The sequence below is a fragment of the Pinus tabuliformis genome, chromosome 2_1, assembly GCF_031772625.1.
Source record: "Pinus tabuliformis cultivar Carrire ecotype Pingquan chromosome 2_1, CPIR1, whole genome shotgun sequence".
NCBI lineage: Eukaryota > Viridiplantae > Streptophyta > Pinopsida > Pinales > Pinaceae > Pinus > Pinus tabuliformis.
In genome coordinates this window covers 28,023,102-28,049,141 of record NC_142299.1, presented here as the reverse complement: position 1 = coordinate 28,049,141, position 26,040 = coordinate 28,023,102, and the positions used below count along the sequence as shown (strand labels likewise).

Here is a 26,040-nt window from a genome sequence, read left to right as displayed (position 1 = left end):
TTTAGAATCTTTCCTCCAAGTGTCGCTTTTCCTAGGTTTGTGGCATGCGCGTCATGAACCTCAGACTTATTTATTCGATGCTTCAGAGCTCACGCATTCACATTGATCTTGGAGCTTTGACATCCCACAGCACATCCAGGACTCTCTGACACATCCAGCTCAGTTGTTCACAGGTAACTTGTCTTAACTTGTCTTTTGCAGTATTTTTGTCGCTTTTTTTGTTTTGGCTTGTGTGAGTATTGTTTGCTTGATTTTTGTGAATGCTTGTTGTCGTTTACATACATACTAGCTTGTACTAGCACCATTTCAGTTTTTTTCATCATCTCACTGTTGTCGCATGCATGAAATTGTTTTGCACAAACGGTCGTTGATTCGGCAAACCGCTTCACCCACATGCATGTTGTTCCTTTTTCTGAATATTTCATTCACTCTTTGCATGCACGATCATTCACTTCTTCTTACACTCAGTATCTCAATGCATTCACTTTCACATTTTCTTTCAGTTTCCCATCGACGGGTCTCGGCAGCCTTGGCCTGAACTCTGCCTCACTAAGACAACATTGTGCAATCCTGAGAGGGAAGGCTCTGTCCTCCTCTCAAGAAGTGCGCATTTCTACCCAGTGACTGTCTTCCAGTCTTTCATTGCACAATTCTAAGGGACAATGATTGCTGGCCCAGAAAATTGCGCAATGTAGTCACTGAGCCTGCAACCATTGCCAACTGAAATTGTGCATTGTGCAATTCCAACAATGAGCAGCCAGCCTGGATTGCGCATTGCACAATTCCAGCAACTAGTCATGCCTCCCAGACAACCCATACTACCTTTTGTGTAGTTATGGTAGCCAATCTCCCAACCTCCTAGGAAATATTGTGCAATCCTTTCCAGTTAATCCCCAGGTATGTGGTATGTCGTTCCTCAAGTTTGTTATGGTTTTCGTTGACAGATTTCTTGCCATGCATGTCGCTTTGTCTCCAAATCTTGCAAGTGTTCATCCACCTATTAGAAGTACCATATCAATGGCCTCTAAGAGAGTGGGATCAAAAGACACTAATGGAAGTGCAACTGGAGCAGCAGTTGAGCGAGTGTCTACAAGTCTACCGATCTATGAAGACACCAAGTTGATTGTAGACAAGGACATCAAACTGAAATGGCAAGAGTTCAATGATGCATTTGCAGGCACATTTGGGGAGGACGTCGAAGACCGCCAGGTATATGTGAAAATTCACAAGTCCATCTTGTATTGGATTGCATGTAGGTATCTCGTGCTCCCATGCGCAAACATGATACACTGGATCATCTTACACACTGAACCTGAGATGATGACATTGAGCAGTGTCAGCGAGATGGAGATTGCAACCTTCAGGGCACAGGTTTATGATGAGATGTATCATATGTCGAAGCCTGTGATCATCATGGGGACTCCCTTCAACATACCCAATGGTAATGCCAACTCCAGAGAAATATTGAAGAACTGGGTGAAGGAGCCGGCTAAATTCAGGATGACACCTAACCAGGTCTACAAGACGAAGATACTATGGAAGGCGTATCAATACTTGGTCATATTTTCATGTCGATTGTATGGCCAAGAAAGCATGGAAACCTTCCCACAGAGTTGGGTGATCGCGTTGGACCAACTGGCCAGAGAAGGCAAAGCATGTAATTGGTCTAGCATATTGGCTCATCAGCTGAAGGAACAGGTAACAAGGGCTCAATAGCCACCTAAAGTTATGCAAGAAGAAATCTACATGTCCGCCTACATCTTGGATGAAATCTGTGCCCGTGAGGAGTTCTTGGTCTTGGAGTGGGCATGGACATTGGTGGAGACCTCTATGAATACTTATTGTAAGATGTTGTCCAAATGCAGCTTCACAATAGTTATCACATGGCTATCTGATCATTTTGTCACCCCAGTTTACAAGATGATATTTGAACAGGATCCACCCTACATGTCAAAGGTAGCAATGGAGGCACTGATAGACATAACTAATTGATATGCCTCACCGTTCGGCGCCTTCATATGGATGTACAGCACAGAGAAGCCTCCGCATGTTCTACCAAAGTCTGCATTGGACAATCTCGTCATCCAGGAAGTAGCTTATCACATCTCGACAGGATTGACATCTAGGTTGCACCAGAAGAAGAAGGCACCTTGACTTTCTCTTCCATTGTGGATCGGGTTATACGAGATACAGAGTTTCAAGCATGCAAATGTCAAAGCAAAGAAGATGAAGAAATATCCATTTGACCTCCGAAGTTACAATCTGTATGACCCTCATTGTCTTTTGAAATATCACTGCACGAGAGTATAGTTCAACTAGATCCACTGGGAATTTCATTGGGCGGAGGAGGACCCATGGAGATATTTCTACAGTTTCTCCAGACCCAATGAACTGGTCGTCTTCGCTGTGGAATGGTTAGTAAACATGAAGTAGCATCCCGGAGAGCACCAAAAGAAGCAGAGGTAAACATACTAGCGCATGACAAGGGCTAGAGGAAGATTGTCGACTGCATGGAGGAAGAGCAAAGTTGCAAGTTCTGAGAAGATCAACTTGTGGAGAATGAGGCTATGGCTATAGAGGCAAAGAGGCAACAATGCGACAAGCGAAATTCACAAAAGCAAAGAGAGAGACGAAGGATGGAGGAAATAGAGAAGGATTTGCATGAGTTGAAGGAGCAACTCCCGAAGGAATAGGAGCTACGTAGATAGGAGAAGGAAGCACAACAGGAACATGTACAACAGGGGACGAAACATGTACAGACAGGGGAAACTGCACCCATACAGGTAGTAGACTCATCACAACAGCTGGCATCAAGTAGATAGGGTGAACCATCGCAGGAGTAGGACTTTGCTCAGGAATTAGAGCAAGCACTTGAACAAATGGGTATGGATATGGAGCAACAAGAGTTAGAGAAAGACATCGACCTCATGCCTCATCACCAAGAGGTCGGTCCACTAGCTTCACCATGTCTAGAAGAGGAGCAAGTCCCAAGCGACCAAGGAGACACAGAAATCACTGGAGACAATTCAGAGGGAGAGATGCACAACATCTCATTCGACGAGTCTCAACATAGAGTTATGCAATCTCGCAGAGTGTCGACTCTGGATAATCATACATCCTATGTGCAGTTTGAGGAACGAGTGATCCTACGGGTTTTTCCCGTGTTTGGTATATTTTCCTGTGTAAGCCAAGAATGGCTATATTGGGGGATTTCAAGCGTTGTTGCACTCTCTCATTACAGAATAGGTGGCATCCATCCCTTATGGTGTTTAGCAATGATTTCTAATGCTCAGAGAGGGGATTTGAGCAGACCAAAACAGGAAGACAAAGAGTCAGAGAGGGAAAATGAACCAACAACGTCGATTTGGCTTAAAAGCCACAAAATGATAGAGATAGAGGGAGTTGGTTGCTGAGGTTGTTGTTGGGGTTTTGTTGTTGAAAGTGAAGCCAAAGCAGGGAGCTAAGGCAAAGGGGTAGCGCAGAAGCAAAAAGATCAGCCAAGGGAGTCACTTGGAAGCCAATTGAAAAGCCAAGAGAGTTGTAAACTGATAGAGGGCAGAAAGAAGCCAGAGCTAGAGCCAGAGCCGAAGAGCCAGAGTCAGAGCCAAAGAGCCAAAACCAAGAGCCAAGAGCCATAGCCAAGAGCTAGAGCTTCAAGAGTCAGGGAATAACATGGTGTTTGAACCCACTGTTTCTGTGTAAAGCAGTAGGAGTTGAGCCAAGAGCTTGTAAAAAAGACTTATACCATAATCCCAGAGAGCCTAGTTGAGTTGACTAGAGCTCACAGAGACGTAGCCCAAGAGTTGTGGGTGAACTCCTAATTAAATTGTTGTTTCTGTGTGATTGTTTATTGCTGCATTAGTATTTATTGTATGTATTTACATATCAGCATACACAGCAGATTTTAAAACACCATAACAACGAACAATAAATATAAGCATACACCTCTATTTTCAAGCATTTCTTAATTCCGCATTGGTTAATCAATAAAAATTAGGAATGTTTAAAGCTTTGGAAGTGGGAGAGGTTCTTGTAAGTTAGACAAGAAGCCTAAGTGCCCCATTTTCAGATCAACCAAATGGTGTTTGGGGCCCTCTGGGCATAGATACAGGAGTTGCAGGTGCGCACTCCACAGGCTGGCACTCTGTCAACCAACCTCGCAGTAGGCACATCCACGGTTGAGTAAATGTTGCGCGCCTGGATAACCAACACTATAGTGCTACCATATGGAGCACTCGTGACAGAAAATGAGGTCGACAGGCCTATGGTTAGCGGTTTGAAGGGAATCATGATAAATATGGTTATGCTCCCTCGGGAGATGCTCTATGTTTTGCAGGACAGAGTTACTGTAGAACTACGAGCTAGGGAGGGTCGCGTGCTCCAGGTCATGAGCGAGTAGCGCATCAACATTGAACAGTTGAGCCTGCAGCACGACGAGGTAATGGCACAAAACTGATAGCTAGTGCAGGTGATCGAGGAAGCCTTCCAGATGGTCCCAGAGTTGGCCATCCAAGCAGAAGAACCAGTGGAGGCGCGCATCCGAAAACTAGCAGCAGGAGTGCGCAAGGCAAAGGAAGAGATGGCCAAGGTTCAGCTTGAGCTAAACCTTCAGATAGATGAACTAAAATTGAAGGTACAACCTTCAACTTCGCCAAAGGTTAAGGAACAGCGCACCAGCGCGATTACAACATCAATAACAGAGGTCAACAGTGCAGTGAAAGACTGCACAAAGTTGTTCAAGGATTCGTTCTAGGTTCTCACCACTCTGCAAGAGGAGACGAACATACAATGCCTAGAAACATAGGTGTGCGAGCTACAACAAAAGTAAAACGAAGTAAAAGGGACCATGCAGACAGTTTCCCTTACACAAAGGCTCAAGTGGATGCAGCAAGCGAAAGCGCTCAAGGAGCAGGTGGATGTTGCTCAACATAAGGAAACAGTTTTGAAGGTGCGCTTACAGTCGTGGATTGATGAGGCATATGTCATTACAGCCTCTATTGAAGCAAAGATTGCGCAGATGCAAGGAACACAAGAATAGGTTCAGGGAAGCAATTCAGCTACAGCGGTCTATGAATAGCGCGTCCAGGAAGTGCAGCAGGCAGCCGCTCAGTGCGTTGCCGATCTTGCAGCTATCCAGGCAGAATTGGGAGGTCTTCACACAAAGATCTCTGCACCAACAAAGTGACTCCAGGGCGAGTCACGATCTTTGTGTTAGGGACCTGTTGGGCGTGGGATCCCCCAAGGAAATTTTTGGGGCTTAGAGCCCAGATTTTGGTCAAAAGTTGTAACTACGATGTAAAGACTCCACATTTTTTGGGCGCGGAGTGCATAGTTTGTAAAAGAGTCATAGGGTTGTCCACCCCCAATTTTGTAATGTAATTTCAGCTGTAGAGATCTACCCATGGTCCACGGACCATGGGATTGTATAAATAGAGTGAGGCTCTAAGTAGTTAAGAGATCACTCAATAATAATGATAAGGATGAAGAGTTGAGTCATATCTGAAGTGTAAAGTCTAGTTTTGGGTCGTAGAGTAGGAGAAGGCTCTGCAAATGAGTGCGCAGAGGCCTAGTAGTCTGCAGCTAAGTGCACAGACTCTTGTAGCTAAGTGCGCAGGGCAAGTCGAGTCTATAACAGTTGGAGCATTAATAAAGAGAAGTTTCATATCCATTCTGCGTATTTATTTCCTATTTTATGCATCTATTACATTGAATATACATTACACTTTTAATGCTTATATGATGCGTGAATATGTATGAATGTGTTGATTAAGTGAATGCAAGGTAGAATATCTATTTACGCAAAGTTAACTAAGATCTTTAAGAAGATAAGTAAGATTTGCGGTGTAGTTTGAGGAAATAGTGCAGTTCGTTGCTATAGCAGCACGAAAGCATCTCAGCCCCTGGTTAGGGCTGCGCAAAAGGCAATTATAACAGATCACGAGGGTATTGAAGGTTAGAATAGTGCGCGAAGTGACCTGTGCACAGGTAGGCACAGTTGGACTAAATCAACACCTCAGACATCTCAAGGGTGCGGAAACTTGGTTCCAACATCCCCCCATACTGCTTCGGATAAGACTTCAGTCCGCTCCGCGGGCTGATGCCAAAAGGGCTAGTAGCGTAGGGATTTTTTTGGCTAAATAACTCTAAACCTGGGTTAGGCCCCCTAAAGCCAACAATTTTCTATTTTTAGAATGTATATTTTTAGCATGGGGTGCCACCTAGGATGATATGTGCGTTAACTAGACAATAGTTGGAGGATGACATGGTTATTTTAAGTCCATAAAATGATAATAAATCATGCATAATCCTTCCTAGAGTGAGTACGCACTTCCTCCCAACTTTGTAGCAGCTAAGCACCATTTTTGTCTCTCCGCCCCAATTAGTTGACTTCCAGTCATATTTGGAATTTAACTAGTTAATATTTTTCATGTGAGAGTTATTAATTAATTTTTACTAATTTCTAACTCCACTTATTTCATGTTCACTCTATTTTAGGATGTTTTAAAAATTTTGGGTCTCCCATTCTAATTTTGACTTATTTTCCAACTAATGAAAGTTATTTTGAGTTAAACTAAGTGCATGCACATGGAACCCCAACCTAATTGGAATTGGTTGGCCTTGTGGAGAGTCTATACATTATATTCATTTTTACCAATATTATAACCTCATATTTTCTGAGTAATTGTAATTGTCTCACTAGATTATTAATTTATTTCTCAACAACTTTATTCTCTCTTCTTTCTTGTTTTGCAGGTAGCTAGTCTAGTATTTTTCATACTTAGATCCTATTATTGTACTTAAAATCCAACATGGTATCAAAACATAAGTGGTTATGCGAAAAGCACTAATATTTTATTGTATAGTTGACAAGATTAGAACATCCCAAAGAGAATGGACCAACTCACAATGATCCTCACTCCTTTCAATTATTTTGACTAGAAGCCAAAGATCCTCATATTGTTGCACAACAAGGGACTATATAGGATTACAATGGGTAATGAAACTGAGCCTATATCAGCTATTGAGAAATAAAAACACTTCAATTGGATGGACGAAGCCTATGGGATAATTCTTTGTTTATCTTCCCTAATCTACTCTTTCATGTTGAGTCATGCTCAACACCTAAGGAAGTTTGGACAAAATTAGAGGGATTGTTTGAAAGTAGGATGAGTTAAGAGGACATCAGTTAGAGAATGAGATTGTTTCTCTAGATCCAACCATTTCAAGACCCTATAGGACTTATTCTCAATATTCAAGACCCTGATGACACAAATAAAAGCTTTTGTGATAGATAGGAAGGAGGAACAACTTATTCTTTCTATACTTACTAAACTAGGTACTCAATATTATGTCTTTGTCTCTTATTTCCATATTGTTAAACTCTCCATGGATAGAATTGGAAGGTGCCATATTTGGATTATTTCAATGATTCCTTCATACATGAGTAGAATTATGTCATACACATTAGGGCTCTTAAGCCTTCCACACCCTGTGTGCTTATAATGAAGGATGATCACAAGAAATCCAAGCATAAAACAAGTTATATTGATCATATAAATGGAGAGAGTTCTTGATCTAGTAAGAAGACTAAAATTCTCAAGGAAGAAAAATATAAGGAGAGAACAAAGTGCATATACCACAATAGGGGTTCCATCCTGAGAATTCTTGTATCCAGGTGAAGATAATTTATCAAAAGGCCAAAGAACTTTAAAAACATAATCTAGATGAGTACATTCCAGATAATGTTAAGAAGAAGATTGAAGAAAAACCACTAGAGGATCAAGGTATGGTTCATCCTTTGATTTCTATTGCTTCATCATCTGATGAATTGATTTTGTACTCAATTTTTTCTAATCGTATAGTTTCATCAAAGCATTATTCTTTAATATCTTGCGCTAATCCTATACAACACCTCTTTTTGAGGGAGAACTTCAAGATGAATTTGCATACTCTTCAAACCATTTTTCTAATCATATTTTAGGATATATTTACAATTCCATCAAAATTCAATATCATATTCATATCATATGCTATGGAGGGAATATCATGCTTCATAGTTATCTAGTCAATGGGTGGGTGAAACTTCCAAGTCATAAGGAGCTACTTTTCATCTTTTTGGTATTCCACAATATCTCATTGCTATTGTTAGCAAGTACAAGGATGAATCAATAGAAAAAGGATTCTCCTATGATGTTATAGGATATATTCATGTGGGGGTTTATCAGCAACACCATCCTTCTTCATAGCAACTACATAGTTCACATAGTATGCATTGTATCATTTTTTTGGGGGAGGGGTTTCTTCCCATTGGGTTTCCCTATTTACCTCACTCTTCTCATATTGTGTCTTACATTGGTTTTTTCATGACTATATAACATGGCTGAAAATTATCAAGACTTGTTGATTTTTTTTATTTTGTACATGAGTGTCGAACATGGCTAAGAGTATCAAGACTCATTCACTAGCATACTCCCTAGTTTAGCTTTAGGAGGGTTTTGGGGTACATTGTAGTCAATAGTTCATCATGACCTAATTATGTACTACACTTTGTCCCTTTAAGCCCTCTTCCATATTTCATTATGGGTGCATATGACCTCTTTTCATGTACTACTAGGCATTCCCTATCCTTCGACATATTTCCATTTTTAGGGTTTTTTTAGCAGGGCTATGTTTAGTAGTGGGTGCCACCTAGGATGACATGTGGTGCTAATTGGACACTGGTTGGAGGATGACATGGCTAGTTTCACCCCATAAATTTGTAGTACCTCATGCATATGCCTTTGTAGAGTGAGTATCCACTTCCTACCTACTTTGTAGCAACTTAATGACATTTTTCTCTCTCCTCCCTTTATTATTTTATTTTTAGTCCTATTTTGGAATTTAACAAGTTTGTATATTACATGTGAGAGTTATTAATTAGTTCTAGCTAATTTCTAAGTCCTCATACTTCCAGTTAAATCCATTTTAGAATATTTTACTAATTTTGGTCTCTAAGTCTAATTTTGACTTATTTTTTAACTAGGGAAAGCGCTTTTGAGTTATATTGAGTGCATGAATATAGAATCCCAACTTAATTCAAATTGGTTGGCCTCTTGGAGAGTATATATTATTATATTCATGTTCAACAATAATATATCATCAAGTATTATGAGTAATTTGAATTTTCCCCTTGGTTTATTAGTCAATTTCTCAACAATTTTATTCTCGCTTTTTTCTTGGTTTACAAGTAGCTAGTCTAGTTTTTTTTCAAACTTTGATCCTATGATTGTGCTTAAACACTAGAATGGTATCATAGCATGAGTTTGTGAAAAATATTAATATTTTATTGTATATTTGACAAGATTATAATATCCCAAAGAGAATGGACCATATCAAAGTGATCCTCACTCCTTTCAATTATTTTGATTTGAATCTAAAGATCCTTACATTGTTTCACAATAAGGGACTCTATGAGATTACAATAGGTATTGAAATTGAGCCTACATAGACATTGTGATATCAAAATAATTCAATGGGATAGATGACTCATATGAGATACTTTTTTAATCTATCTCCCATTATCTACTCTCAGGTTGACTCATGTTCAATACCTAAGGAGGTTTGGAAAAAACTAGAGGGATCTTTTGGAAACTAGGATGAGTTAAGAGGAAATAAACTAGAGAATGAGATGATTTCTCTAGATCCCAACTATTTCAAGGCCTGAGTAGATGTCATGCTCAACACCTGAGGAAGTTTAGACAAAACTAGAGGGATTTCTTAGAATGTAGGATGAGTTGATAGGATATCAACTAGAGAATGAGATGATTTCTCTAGATCCCAACCATTTCAAGACCCTATATGACTTCTTCTCGATATTCAAGACTTTAATGACACAGGTAAAATATTTGGCATAGATAGGAAATAATAATAGCATATTATTTCTATTCTCTAAACTAGGTCCTTAATATTCTATTTTTGTCTCTTCTTTCCATACTGCTAAAATCTCCATGGGTAAGAACTGGAAGATTCAGTCTTTGGATGACTTCATTGAGTCCTTAAGACATCAATAGAATGTGCCCATACACATTGGTGCTCTTAATTGCTCCACACCCCATGCACTTATAGTGAAGGACGATAATAAGAAAGGCAAGCATAAAACAAGGAATCTTGATCATATTGATGGAGAGATCTCTCAATCTAGTAAGGAGACTAAGATACTCAAGGGAGAAAAATATAAGAAGGAAAGAACAAAATGTATATGTTGTAAGAAGTGGCTCCATCCCAATAATTCTTGTATGATGAAGGCAGCTGATCAAATGACCAAAGTGCTTTAACAATATAATCTAGATGACTACATTCCAAACAATGTCAAGAAGAATAATGAAGACAATCCACCAAAGGTTTAAGGTATGGTTCATGCTTTGACTTATATTGCTTTGTCATATAATAAATTGATTTTTGACTCAAGTCCTCGAATCATATGACCACATCAAAGCATTATTCTTTAATACCTTGCATTAGTCCTACTACAATAGCTTCTCCAACAACTCTTTTTGAGAGAGATCTTCAAGATGATTTTGCATACTCTTTGGTTCAGAGTTCTAATTAAATTTTAGGATATAATTTAGATTTCCATAAATATCTCATTACAAATAAATATCACATGTTATGGATGGCACATCATACCCTATAGTCAACTAGTGGGTGAAATTTCCAAGTCGTAAGGAACTAGTTTTCATGTTTTTGGTGCTCCACATTCTCTCATTGCAATTGTTAGCAAGTACAAGGTTCAACTGGAAGCAAAAGGATTATCCTATGGCGGTATAAGATAGATATGAGGACATATTCATAATTGGTTTCATCAACAACGTCATATTTCTTGATAGCAACTGCATAGTTGACGTAGTATGCATTGTATTTTAAGTGGGGGTTTCTTCCCACAAGGTTTTTCCTCTTCGCTTAACTTTTCTCATATTGTGTTTTGCATTAGTTTTTTCAAGATTACCTAGCATGGTTATAAATTTTTGGGACTCATTGATTGTTTTCTTTTGTGCATGAGTACCTAACATGGCAGAAAATTGTTGGGACTCATTCACTAGCATACTTCTCGGTTGGGCTTCAAGGGGGACCTTGGGGTATATTTCACTTAGTAGTTCATCAAGAACTCATTAGGGCCCATAATTTTTCCATCATTATACCATATTCCATACATTATTAGTGGCACATATGACCACTTTTCATCTACCACTAGAAATTCCCTATCATTTGGCTCACTTTCTATTTTCAGGGTTTTCCATTTTTAGCAAGGGGTGCCACCTAGGATGACATGTAGCACTAATTGGAAATTGGTTGGGGGATGAAATATATATCCCTCATGCATAAACCTTCCTAGAGTGAGTATCCACTTCCTTCCTACTTTATATTAACTAGCCACCATTTTTATCTCTGCCCCCCTTGTTAGCTAACTCTTAGTTCAATTTTGGAGTTTAACTAAGTTTAACTAGTTAGTAGTTTGAATTTGAGAGTTATTAATTACTTGTAACTAATCTATAAGTCTTGTTACTTCCATTTCACTAAATTTAGGATATTTTGCTAATCAAGTCTAATTTTGACTTTTTTTCCAACTAAGGAAAGTCATTTAGTTATATTGAGTGCATGCACATGAAATGCCAATCTAATTTGAATTGGTTGGCCTCTTGGACAATCTATATATTGTTCATGTTCAAGAGTAATATATCATTAGAATTCATGAGTAATTTCAATTGTCTGCTTAATTTATTAGTCAATTTCTCAAGAGTTTTATTCTCTCTTATTTCTTGTTTTGCAAGTAGTTACTCTATTAGTTATTTCACACTTAGATCATGTGATTGTGCTTAAAATCCAACAGAATGATGTTGCATCATCATCTATTTTACATTTTTTCCTAAACAACTTCAACCTTCTTAATAGAACTATGTTTACTACTACATAAATGGAAGGAAATTTTCAATGTCCTTCGTGACACAAGAAGCCTTCCAATGACATTAGATATGGCATTAATTGCAAGAGTAATTGTTTTGATAGTTAGCACATGCGAAGAAGCTTCCCTTGGATAACTTCAAGCATAAAATATAAACATTGTTAATGTTTGGAGAATCCTATAACTTGAGAAGATCTACTTGAAAAAAATGGCATCATAAATGGAGCTCCCCATCCAAGATTGAAAAATGGAAAATTAATAGAGGTGCAATAATTTTTTTCCTGGATATTATTGTACTTTGTGTTTTTGGATGTGTTTTTTATAACACCAAATAAATAAATACTCAACCCTTGAAAATGCACCAAAAAAGTAGACATAGTGAAATATGGCCCAACATGTACCATAACAAGAGGAAGTTGCAAAGGCAACAAGTCTATGTCTTTAGTTGAGATTCAAAACAAAAGGCAACAATAGCAAGAAAGGTAGTTTACTTTGTTGAGAAAACCATTTAAATTAGAGAAAATATTCAACAAACATGAAACAAACTTTAAATTTTGTGTATGGCACCAAAAAAATGTTTTGAGTGAGACATGCCATAAGTCATGACCTTTAAAATTTTGTGTGTGTTGTTTCGCATCATTTAAAAAAAAAATCTTATGCCTTTCATTAAACTTCTCTATGTATCACATGAAATAAAACATTTGGTAAGACGTGTATCACATGAAAATATTTTTTAAGGGTTGTGATGTATCCCATGAAAGTAAACTTTTGTGGAATCCAATGTGGTACAACTAAAAGAACTTTGATTGTGATGCACTAGTTCATGACTAAAAGAAATTTGAGTGCAATATGGCATGAGGAAGGAAATTTTTTAAAGATGCAATGAAAGAAAGTTCATTTGGACAAGACAATATTTCGTTGAGAAGTTTCTTTTTATTATTATTAAGAAAAGTTTTCAACCATGGGATATGTAATGAAAAAAGGAATTATTGGACAATGTTAGATGTCGTATGAAAATAAATTTTGACACAATAAAATGTATCACCGAGATGAAAATTTTTGAGCAATGTGAAATTTCACAAAGTTTTAAAATTTGTAGTAATGTGAAACACCACATAAATGTAATCTTTGCAATGACGCAAAATGTCACACAAAAGTATGTTATTTGTTTCATGTGAAATGTTGCACAAAAATCCTCTTTGGTGATGTGAAATGGCACATGAAAGTAAACACTTTAGCGATGTGATATACCATAGGTAAAGTCATTTTTGGTGTGATATGGTGTAGGTAAGCAACTTTCTTTGAAATGTGAAAAGCAAGTTTTTTGAAAATTTTCTAAGAGGTGAAACAATTTTCTTAGAAGTTGAGGAAAAAATCAAAGTAATTTTTTGATAAGTCTAGTGAGTTTTAAAGGCTCTAAATTTTCTTAAACTCAAACATAACATTGTTAGTTTATGGTTAACCTTATACTTATCATTCACATGGGGCTTGCCTAAAATTATTTCATTGGGGTTGTTGAACAACCCAAAAAAGATAGCCAAAATGTCTAAAGATAGAGCTTGTGAAGCTTAGGCTTAATAGCTAAACTTAAGAAAAACTTAAGTAACATAAATAGCTAAATTGGCATAGTTCTTTTCTGCTTACCAAAGCCCTGTCATTAGTGTTCCTCCTATATAAACAATTCAACAAATACCCCAAAAAAACAATTTCAACAAAAACCTTGTGTATAAGAAAATGAAATAAACAACAACAATTTCAAATTTCAATAATGATTACCAACCATAAAAGAGAATGAAAAAAAAAAAATTATTGGCTTGGAAGGATCCCAAATATCCCTTCCTAAATATGTGGCATCATGTGTTGTGTTACAGGCTGGAGGAACATGGTTGTCACAGAGATTCAATCACTACAAATAAGAACAAAAATCAGTACAGTATTATATTTGGGTGGGAGCCTGTACCTGCCAAGTCTTGATCCGGAGCCCATTTGTGGTGTCATGAATAAAAACCCCATCTACCATGACATCAGCAACGTGAGCTTCAGAGTTTCCCTTACCCAAGCTTCCAATGCTGTGTGTTCACAGTAAGAGAAAAAACTGTCACTTAAAATTTGTTCATATAAAACATACAGGGGCATTCCTTGTTTTGGGTTGCTGGGTTGTGTACCTGATTCCATGGCCTGGTCCACAGTTGACATTCCGAATTACTATGTTAAAGGAATCACTGATTATGGAGACGCAATCATCCCCTGCATAGAGTTACCATACAGTCATTACTTGCAACTCTTTTAGGAAAAAAAAAAAAGAAATTTCAAAGGTACAGGATGATTGTTGGTTCAGACATGCCGGTTCCAATGAGGCTGTTGGTAACCACAACATATGTGGAAGCTGCAATGTGAATGCCATCAGTGTTAGGACTATGTTCAGGTGCTGTCACCTCCAGATTGCTTGCTTCTACCACAACACAGTTCTTGAAAGTAATGTGTATTTGTTGGCTGTTCTTCACAATCAAGTTCCTCACCACCAGGTAGTTGTTTGAATCGAATGTAACTGCCTGAAAAACAGAGTTTCAAAAACTTTAATTTAAACGAGATAAGCTTTTATCTATCTGCAGGAGGTAAGCTTAAATGTTTGAAGTATTTGACATTTTTTTGTTTGTGGAACAAGGGGAGGTGTGAATATTTTAAAAATATATGTTTTTAAGTAATATAGATTTATTTTGGAATTTTAGATACGAGGGAAAAGCCATGGCTGGTCTGCGAAGTCTCGAACCAAAAACCCCTTCCCACAATGGACGCCCAGGAGTGGGGGTATTCAGACCAGTTTTTGCGGGGTCTCGGCTTCGGCCGGTGTGGGCAATCAGAGATGAGAATCTTCTGCGGAGCGATGGGGGCAAAAGCCCGGTGAAAAAAGTGCAGCAGAGGGCCGTGTCTCTGTGTAACGGAGTCCCAGAGGAGAAGAGCCCGGAGAATGATTTGGTTTCTGGCTGCAAGGGTCCCTCGCCGCCGCTCAAGAGGAAACGGCCGACGAGGCTGGTTTTTCCTCTCCAGCTGCCTGGTGTAGAGGCGCAACATGCAGTGGCCGTGGAGCAGCCTATGGAGATCAATGAAGAGGGTTTTCACTATGCGGTTTCGTGCAAAAAGGGCCGGCGAGAATTCATGGAGGACACCCACAAGGCCATTCTCATTGTTAACGGCGATTCCAAACAGGCTTCAGCCACAATCCAATCAGTGTTGGATTGCTACAGCCAGCAGCGGATCTGTCTCTCGAACCTGCCAGATCTGCCTGCAGAGGAACCAATGCTGGCAATACAAAACGACTGGGTTGCAGAGTTGAAACGGCAAGCTAGCAAGCCTCTGCACAGGGCTTTCTTTGGCAACGATGTGCTCTGCCGTAAGCAAGCAGTGGATCTGCTTTTCAAACTCGCCAGATATGCTTGCAGAGGAGAAATCCCCTCCTATCATTGTCATGGCAGATTTTCTCTCGGACGCATAAAAGGCCCTGGACTGTGTCTGGGCATTTCTTTGACTCCTTTCAGATCCAAATTTCTCAACCTACAGGCAGAACCATCCTGCAGTGGGTCAGTTCTTTAGATCTAGTGCTGGATCTCAAATTGGATCTAGAACGGCGGATTGGGATCCCTTCAAAGACTTCTCTTTCAAGGTAACAACTTGAAGACCCTCTTCCCCTCTCTTCTCACAGCATTACCAAAAACAGCGCTTTGGTGGTAACCCTTCGTTTGAGAAGAGGTGCAGCGGGACAGTCATCCTCTGCTCCTCATTTCTCATACAAAGATGCGGTACACTTTGAGAACCCCAAACCCCCGGAGGCCCTTAAACCTAAGCCCTTTTTGGTTGATAAGATAGAAGAAGTTCCCTCTGTTGAAATCACCCATGAAGATCTTGCAACCCAACTTCAAGAATTTGCAGAAAGAGCCATCATTTGCAGATTTAACAGACTGTGGCTGCGATCTCAGGATCTTTATGCATGGATCAATGCAAACTGGACTCATCATTGTAAAATCAGTTTCTGTTCAAAAGGTTACTTCATTGTTCTATTTGATAACAGTAAGCATTATGAAAAGGCTTTAGAAGAAGGCCCTTGGTTCATGGGAACTGCAAGGCTCTTCTTGCCTCCTTGGTTCCCAGATTTTGATCCAGCGACTGCAGTCATTACCAGGACACCAGTATGGATCAGCCTTCCAAACTTACCTGCCCACTTATGGCATACTGTTGTCTATAGAGCTATAGGCAACACCTTGGCCAGTCCCCTTATGGGAGATTTCTGGCGGGAAACCAAAGGTCTCTACACATATGCTAGAATATGTGTGGAGTAGATTTGAGCAAAGGACTTCCAGACCAAATCAGTCTCAAGATAAACGACTTTGTCTGGACCCAGACATTGGATTACGAAAATACTGCATTCTGTTGCCGCCATTGCCACCAATCAGGGCATTTGCAGAACACCTGCCCTTCTCTCCCGGCAAAAAAGAATAAGGATAATCTCTCCAAGCCCAAGTCCAAACGATGGGCTCCTTGCTCTCCACCTCCAGTCGTGGATTCCGATTCCTCCAGCTCTGAAGATGAAGATAGCGATGCGGAATTGGATCAAGCCCCTCATTCTGTGGTCCCGTCCACCGATGGGCCAGCGCAGTCCTCCAATACAGCAATCGCTCAGAAACGCGTCCATTTGACCTCCTCCTTTGATTCAGAAAAGGAGGGGCCCCCTGTGGGGATCCCCAATCTTCAAGTTGTTATTGCTCATTCACCCCATGATGGTTGGGTTGAAGTCAAAAAAAAGAAAGAGAAAAAGCTTAGTGTTGAGGCTTCTGCCTATTCTGGGTAGAAGTGAGTGTTTTTGCTTCCAACCATATGTTGTAGCTTCTTGCTTGTTTCACTTCCGGTGTATCTTCTTGTACCATATTTTTTATTAATAGAATTAGTCCAATTCATAAAAAAAAAAAAAAAAGAAAAAGAAAAAAATAAAGTAAAAACGAAGAAGAATAAAAGAAAAGAAAAAGAAAGAAAGAAGAAGAAGTATAGATTCTTTTTAATCTTTAATCCATCAAAATTTCGATAGATATCAAATTTTATTTTGTAGTGTAAATTAGTATAAAATTTGAAGAAATGTTTTCATCTATAAAAAATATGATATTAAAATTTTTGTTTGTGGAAAAGGGGGAGGTGTGAATATTTTAATTTACAATATATATGTTTTTAAGTAATATAGATTTATTTTAATCTTTGATTTATCAAAATTTTGATAGATATCAAATTTTATTTTGTGGTGTAAATTAGTATAAAATTTGAAGAAATGTTTGCATTTATAAAAATTTGATTTCTCGGTTATCAATAGAAAAATATGAAATTAAGATGGAATTATACCATTTCTATATATTCAAAGAAGAGATCATCTTAGAGAATAAAAATAATATTAAAAACAGTATTACTTCTAAATTTAGTAATTTATTTTTCTCATAATTTCATATCAACTCTAAATTTAGTAATTTATTTTTCTCATTTTCTCCTACATATGTCAACTCTAAATTTAGTAATTTATTTTTCTCATAATCGAATATGTGTTTGCGAAGTGGGGCAATTAAATATGTTCGAATATTAATTTAAATATATATTTTAGGAGTTGTCTATAATGCGACTTTTTGAGATTCCGGTGACGGAATCCGGCGGAAGAAATTGAGATGAAATCATGATTTGTTGCAGTTAAAATGGTTTTTTAACTGTATATTCGGATTCAGCACCCTGAAAAACCCCTGGGACGGTTTCATTGTGCAGAAATTAGCTATCAAACTTGGATTCCAAAAAATTACTGCCGGATTTTCACTGGAAAAAATAGCCGGAAAGTCTTTCAAAAAGTCGCGTTAAAGACTACTCCTATATTTTATAGGGTTGATTTATTTGAATTTTTATTTTTAATTAAAAATTATATTAAATAGCAAAAATTAAATATAAATATAAATCTTATTTTTTAATATTAAAATAATAAATGTAAATAATATTAATATTAATATAAATTTAAAATATCATTTACGGAAAATAATGTATTTATTATTAAAAAAATGAATAATACAAAAATTATAATTTTTAATTAAAAATAATAATTTATTTTAAAAATTATTATAATAATTTTAATTAAAGTTGTAAATGAAATTAATGAAATGACATTTACTTTATGATGATGATATTTGTTCATTAAGATTAATTTAAGAGAAAGTTTTTTTCATTTTCAATCCTTCTAGTATAGAAAAGAACAACCTCTTTTATCCTAAATTGTTTTGTGAATTGACTAACCTTCTATTTGACTTTGAAATTAGTGAGAACTAGTTTTTATCTTGACAAAGCTTATTTATCAAGATAATTATGATTTATCTTGACAGAGTGATAATTATGATTTTAGAGAATGGAGATGATTACCTCCTTAGAATACTCTAGTTTTTTTTTCCCTCTAACTCCTTATAGTCCTACAACTTATTTTTAATTTTGGAAGTAATAATATTTTTAATATTATCTTTATCCTCAAAATAATCTCCTCTTTTATCTCTAATAATCTAGCTAAGAATCTAAAGTGAAATAATAAATTTAAAAAAAAACACCTATTTTATCTTAATTTAATAAATTAAACAGAAAAATAATTTTATAAAAATAAAATAAAAACTATGGACTAAATTGTATCTCCTTACATAAATATTTAGTAAATGACTGTTGGACTTATTTTTTACTCTCAATGTAAGCTTGCTAACAGATTTCCTGTGAAAACCAATGCTACATACTTTAAGATCACGTCTAGCTTCTAAAATTTGCAGAGAGGAAATATAGAAAACTGAAGAATGGGAAGAACAAAGTACCGTTGGAGCCGATCGACATGGCTGCAAAGACACACAGAGAATAGAAAAAGAAAAGCTGGTCAGCACTTGTAATGAAATTATCTTTTAGAAACAATTTTCGTTAGTAATTAGTAATTCGCTAGTAACTGTTATTTGGATTGACGTTTCAAACCAACTAATATCATTTTTTGGATTTCGCTAATAATTAATTATTTGGATTGACGTTTCAAACCAACTAATTTCATTCCTGATTTGAAAACAGAAAATTAAACTAGATTTAAGTGAACTTACATTTGTTTTGTTGATCTTGCAGGATGATGCCCACCATTTCTCTCCGCTTCCATAAATCAACCCTCCGCCCCCAATTGTTAGATCGTTTATTCCATGGAAGAGTAGCCAGTGATTAGATTTCAAGTCTTCCCAAACGCTTGGATCCTCAGGGGCGATGATTGTTCCAGAAATCTATCACAGAAATTCAATTGGGTATAAAGCATCTGTGCAATTCACTGTATTTGGATGGAATGCAGAGCATTGTTATTAATTAATCACTACCTGCAATGTGAGTGGATATTGACAGGGACCAGAGAAGTTGAGGGGCTTGACAAGGTAAGCATTTCCTCTTGGAACTAACAAGATTGAAGGGCCTGATGAACATGCTTCATTCCACGCTGTCATGAAAGCCTGAAAGAGGGCATAGCTACATCAATATGAAATCAAAATTTGAGTTTGGAAGGGTTGATAGATTCTAAGTTAACATAAATATATTTATCTATATTTCAGAAGGGTTAACATATTTTTAAATTAAGGAAAAACTATATTTATAGAGATTATTTTTCTAATGAATTTCAAAAATAGCAATTTTCAAAATTTTAGTCAATTAAAAATATTTTAATAATATGAAAAAATATAAAATCTGTATAATTTTTATTCAAAAAAAAACTCATTATTTTTAATTTAGTAAAAGCTCTAAATTTTGAGTCGGTTTAATGGTTAAGAGTATGTATTTCTTCATAGGTTCAAAACTAGAGGGGTAGAGTATGTATGTTTTTTTAGATTCAACAGTGAAATCGTTGCGTAGAGGTGGGTCCCTTGTCCCATAAACAAAGGGTCGCATACACTAATTTGGTTTAATGGTTAAGAGTATGTGTTTCTTCATAGGTTCAAAACTAGAGGGGTAGAGTATGTATGTTTTTTTAGATTCAACAGTGAAATCGTTGCGTAGAGGTGGGTCCCTTGTCCCACAAACAAAGGGTCGCATACACTAATTTGGTTTAATGGTTAAGAGTATGTGTTTCTTCATAGGTTCAAAACTAGAGGGGTAGAGTATGTATGTTTTTTTAGATTCAACAGTGAAATCGTTGCGTAGAAGTGGGTCTCTTGTCCCACAAACAAACAAAGGGTCGCATACACTAATTTGGTGTCTGGCTTAAAAATGGATAATAATAACAATAATCAAATACTTAATTTAATAATTATTATTTCTTACCAACATAGCTTGGACAACAAGGTTGGTTTTATAGTTTAATTGGGGTAAATTTTCTTTTATCTGTGATATTTATGGTATATTAGTTAGTTGATAGCAAGATATTAGCGGATAGTGATAGTTTTTTAATCTTATTATTATTATTGGAATTGGGATTTTTGTTGATAGTAACATTAATAGATTTATTTTGAGATTTTTATTTTTAGATTATTTAGTATTCAATTTGAAGTTTACATGTATTTTTTTTAATAAAATAAAATATTCATTAAATAAATAAATATTATGGACCATAATCAAAATCAAAAATATTATTGGCTATAATAAAAAACTAAAATATTATTGTCTATAATAAAAAACAAAAATCCATATACATATTTTCATATTTTAAAAATAAATTAAATTAAATAAATAAGTGTTATTGACCATAATAAAAAAAAAAGCTCATATACATATTTTCAATATGATTAGTTTGTTTTTCTTATTAATATGACAGCCTAAGAGAGGGAGATGTGGGATTCTTTTTGCATTTAATATAAAATTGACATGTGACACATACATAATAGTTTAAATTAAAAATTCTTTTAACCATAAATAAAATATCTAAGTCATCACAAGGAATACCATTTGTCCACGAGTTTCGAACCAACTAGTGTGGTTCATCGTCAGTGAACCACACTAGTTGGTTCGAAACGCGTTGACAAATGGTATTCCTTGTGATTTTCGCCGAAAAATCTCTCCTAACCTGATATGGATCACAGAAGCCTGAACTCTATTATCTAAGTCATATTAAATAAGATAATTTTATATTAACTTTATGTAGAGAAATTAAGGTAATTGAAAAAAAAAAATCTTATCAAGTTTTGAGGTTTCTTATTACACCAAAACCAGCAAGCATTAATGGGTGGTTAGTCCTATTTATTAGTCCAACACCTCCCTTCCTACCTAACTGGGCATTAATGGGTGGTTAGTCCTATGTATTAGTCCAACACCTCCCTTCCTACCTAACTGGGCATTAATGGGTGGTTAGTCCTATGTATTAGTCCAACACCTCCCTTCCTACCTAACTGGGAGGAATATAACCTAGACCAAAACTCTAGTACAAATTTCTTCATTAGAATTCTAACATAAGAAAAATGTGTAATTCTTTTACTTTTTAAAAATATGTTATTTTAGATTTTAAATAAAAATATGTTATTGTAAGTTTTAAATAAAATATTTCACTATAATGTTACCTATTATATTTCAAAATCAACTTCATATATATTCATATATTTCCATGTTAAGCATGGAATTGATACATGGTAGATATACACACATACATATATATTGATATGTTGCTCAAACTAATGTTGCAATACTAACCTTCCTAACTTTTTAGGATGTCAAAATTATAGTGAGCTCGGGAGGCTTCTCTCCAAGCTTTTTGAACATAGGAATAAAATCTTAAATCAAATTAAATAATTCGTTTCTTTAGGTCCAATAGACCAAAATTTGGTCTCATTAGGCATTAACCACCATCATCATCATCATATATATATGAATTGGTGTAAATCCCTTCACGTAAAGTTTATTCAATGTCTAAAGACGTCAAATCTTTTGAAATACATGTCTTGCTTCAAATTTTATACAAAATTTACATCTCAAAAAATGATTATAAATTATTATCAAATTAATACAATTAAAAATTATTGAGTTATTGGTTTTCCTAAAAACAAATATTTCTCATATTAATATTTATACTATTTTTTATTTATATTACATTTATATTTATAATAAAAGTAAATACATCATACATACTAACTTCAAAAAATTAAAAAACACTTTTAACTCGGTTAAATAAAAATTATATATATATATATAAAACAAACTCCTTGAAAAAATAACAGATATGTTATTATCAGCAGTATGCCACTCTAACACCATTCAGGAAAAATAATTAAAAACTATTTTACTACCTACACACAAATAGAAATAGAAACCAGAAAACAGCTTACAACAAACTGCTTAAATAATTGAATTATTAATAAAAGACAAAAACAGACTAACAGGCAGATTTGATTTGATTTGCTATGTAATCACATCAGTGTATATGTCACTCTTATTTATACTATATTTATTTATATTACATTTATATTTATAATATAAGTAAATACATCATACATTCTAACTTCAAAAAATTAAAAAACACTTTTAACTCTGTTAAATAAAAATAAAATTATATATATATAAAACAAACTATCAGCAGTAAGCCACTCTAACACCATTCAGAAAAAATAATTAAAAATTATTTTACTACCTACACACAAATAGATATAGAAACCAGAAAACAGCTTACAACAAACTGCTCAAATAATTGAATTATCAATAAAAAACAAAATAGACTGACAGCCAGATTTGATTTGATTTCCTATGTAAGCACATTAGTGTATATGTCACTCTGACACGATTAAAAGATAAAAAAAAAAACTATTGTACTTAAAATAAATCAACAAACTACTTTAAAATAAATCAACAAACTAGTTTAAAATAAATAAAAAACAGAATTGCCAGGTAAACACATCACTTTGTATACCACAGTAGCATATAGCTCAGCTGGAATCATGCAACTGATATTTTTTTCAAAGTACAAAGAATATTGATTGCACATGCAGCTGATATTCTTTTTCCAGCCTAGCAAATAGAGTAATGATTGTACTTGAACATCAATAATGAAGAAATTTTTAATGGATACAACTAACCTGGGTATCATCTGTGTATCCATCTCCTACAGCACCAAACTCATCCACATTCACTACCAACTGATTAGCAGTGAATATGTCTGAACCAGTTTCCATCCCTGGCTCCTTGAGTCCAGACCTATAAATGCCACTGTGACTGCTCCTTCTTCTGACAGATTCAAGGGCTTGACCTATCTCCCATGATGAACACATCTGGGTGAAGTACTGAGCAGCAATCAGGAAGAAAGAAATTGCCATTTGCAGGACTCTAATTGTGCCCATTTCTCTTCCGTTTCTCCTCATCTTTTCTATCAAGAACAATCATGGAACAGAATCTCCTGTGCATAAATAATAAAGAAAGAGTGCATTGAAAGGAATTAGACAGTTAAAGCTCCCAGCCAGCAAGGGCAGTGGGTCAGACACAAAAGAAGCAATCTAAATTAAAATGCCATAGAACAGAATAAAGTGCAAGTTCAATGGCGTGCAAAGAATCCTAAGGACAAAATGGCAAAGCCAGACCTGTGCCCACAAATGACTACAGAGTCCATCAAATGTACAACATCCTAATTTGGAATCTTCACAGAACAAGGAAAAAGACATATAGGAAGTTGACACTTGCAGCAGTTCCATCTGTGCCACCTTCTTGATTAACTAGAATTAGGGCTATACTAGTAGAGATCCATCTAATCCTCCTCCTTATTTCTAAATATGCACCATTTCAATTTGGGACTTTTCTTGAAAAAATTGATGTTTCATTTTATATCTTTTTAACTACAAAAATTGACATGATAATGACAGATTTCTTTCACCCACTCTCTTAAATGCACTTGACTTCAAATGAACTGTGGTGCAACTGTGAATCGGTGAGATCTTACCTCTGTTAGCCCAGATTCAATGACAGTTTACCTTCAGTCAGAACAGATTCAAATGGTGCTTTAAGGCATCAACCTATTAGGCTCCTACACAGCAGCATTTTCCTCTGTATTGTAGCAGTGGCAATTTTAAAGCAAACAAAACAAAGGACAGTGAATTTTTAAAAATTACAGTTGAAGTTTCTCATTCTTTTTCTTTTACTTAGACTAACCATAAGGGTTTTAGATCTCCTTCACTCAGACATTAGGGTTTTAGATCTCCCTCACCCAGGTGTTGAATATCTAGTATTTTTAATGTGATGCCATGTTATTTCAAAGCATATTACGGTGGACCTTGTAAATCATGTGTACCACTTTTGTTTTCCCTGCGCTGTTTCTCATTTCTACTGCTATTCCTGCGTTGCCCTCGCCCGGATTCGGTGCGTTAAATCATAACTCTAGGCACATAATTCTCGTCTTTCAAGGATTCTTTTGAAATTGGATACTGAGTATCCCACAGATTGCAGAAAGAGACAGAGTGACCATGTTTTGTAAACGCTTTTGCGTCCGTTCATCATGACTGAACACAATAATTGTGAGGTTTTAAGCTAAGGAACTCAATAATTATGAGGGTTTAAGCATAAGTAACTGATTTCTGGGTTTTCTGTTTACTGCTAATGTGTAAGCGAAAAAATTGATCTGTGAATTTAACCCAAGGAACTGATGTGGGTGAGACATTAGATTATTTTTTATTGTTTAATTTTTGCAGTAGGGGAGGAAAATTCATCAAAATTCAGTCGTCAAAAGAGTAATGAAGATAGCTGAATGTAAATTGATTTATTAGTTATTAAAAAAACATGCTACTTGAAATTAACCACAAGTGGTGTAAGGAACAGGGTTTCACTCTTAGATTTTCTGCACACCTACAGAAAACTTATTTCTTTATCTCCAAAAAAAAATGATTTATCATTGTTATTAAAAAAACCTGTAACTTGAACTATGAAGGCCAGAGGTGGTGGTAGTGACGGCGCTCCAGTGATGGGACAAGGGTCAGCTCGCACGAAGGCAAGCCGAGGAGGAGTGGGCTATTATGGCAAATGCAGGCGACAGAGGAAGGCGGTGCAGCAGCACAAGGAAGGGCGGCAAGCGAAAGGAAGCGGATACGGGTGGAGGCATAAGGGCAGGTATGCAGTTAACGCCCTCGGTGTGAGCGGAGACAAGGGTAAGAAGGTGGAAACCAGAGCAAGAGGTAAAGCAGAGAGAGAACAGCAGCGGGGTCGACCTCCCGTCCCTAGAAAAACTAAGTGCAAGATAACAGAGAGAAGAATGAGGAAGACTGCGACGGTTGAGAGCAGGGGAGGAAGACCTTCGGGGACCGAAGGCAATACGGTAGACTCCTGGGAAGAAAAGGAACAGAACCAGGTGGGCATGGAGGAGGCGCACAACCCAGAACAGGACAGTCAAATGCAGAAAAGGAGGAACGGAAGGGGGAAAGGGAGACCTTTGGAGGACATGCAACCAGAAGAGGTAGACATTAGAGAAAAGAAAGCCAGAGGGAGAGAAGAGGAAGACTGTATGGGATCCCCCTCAAGCGCAATTGGTCAGGGAAGTACGGTAAAGGAGGGCAACAAAGTTGGCGCAGGACGTGGAAGGGGTCATAGAGGAAGAGGGAGAAGACGTCAAGCGGGAAACCAGGAGCGGAGCTTCCCTCCACCGGCAGGAAAAAGACGAGGCAGGAAGACGATGAAGCGACAGGTTCAGTATGCGGAGAGGGCGTATAGTAAAGAAACGCATGCGGATATTAGGAAGATAATCCAGCAGTTGGAGGAGGAGGCGACCCAGGAACAGTCAGAAACTGAAATGGAAGACTGGGAGTATCTGCTGCCAGACCCAGGAAATACTAGAGGACGTATGTCCCTGTACAAGCAGGCTCTCCATGTGTATTGGGTAATGAAGAGGTTGTTAGCAAAAGCTATGGAACATGTGGCTATGGAGATGGCAGAATTGGCCCAAGGCATCCCAATCCTGAAGAAAGAGATTAACAATCTCTAGATAACCCTTCTGATGCAGGATAGCAAGCTTGATGAGATACAGCAACAATTAAAGAAGCTTATTCCTGAAGCAAAGGAGGAAGACTATCAGTCGGGCGCCATGGCAAACTGATTTTTCAAGATATGTTAATCGTCTCCTTAGTTAGGAAGCTGAGAGCATG

The 26,040-nt window shown here is 36.7% G+C and overlaps 1 protein-coding gene across 1 annotated transcript in view; it reads right to left on the bottom strand.

Moving 5' to 3' along the window:
• Positions 1-23,477, bottom strand: part of LOC149198620 (putative polygalacturonase At1g80170) — a 37,700-nt gene extending 14,223 nt beyond the window's left edge. The window contains exons 1-7 of the mRNA XM_089402088.1: positions 22,999-23,477; positions 19,330-19,458; positions 19,069-19,239; positions 18,799-18,819; positions 14,283-14,490; positions 14,104-14,185; positions 13,899-14,007 (exon numbers count right to left, since the gene is read on the bottom strand). Coding sequence (XP_089258214.1) covers positions 13,899-14,007; positions 14,104-14,185; positions 14,283-14,490; positions 18,799-18,819; positions 19,069-19,239; positions 19,330-19,458; positions 22,999-23,280 — 1,002 coding nt within the window. The 5' untranslated portion in view covers positions 23,281-23,477. The remainder of the gene's footprint in view (positions 1-13,898; positions 14,008-14,103; positions 14,186-14,282; positions 14,491-18,798; positions 18,820-19,068; positions 19,240-19,329; positions 19,459-22,998) is intronic.
• Between the last annotated feature and the right edge of the window lie 2,563 nt (positions 23,478-26,040).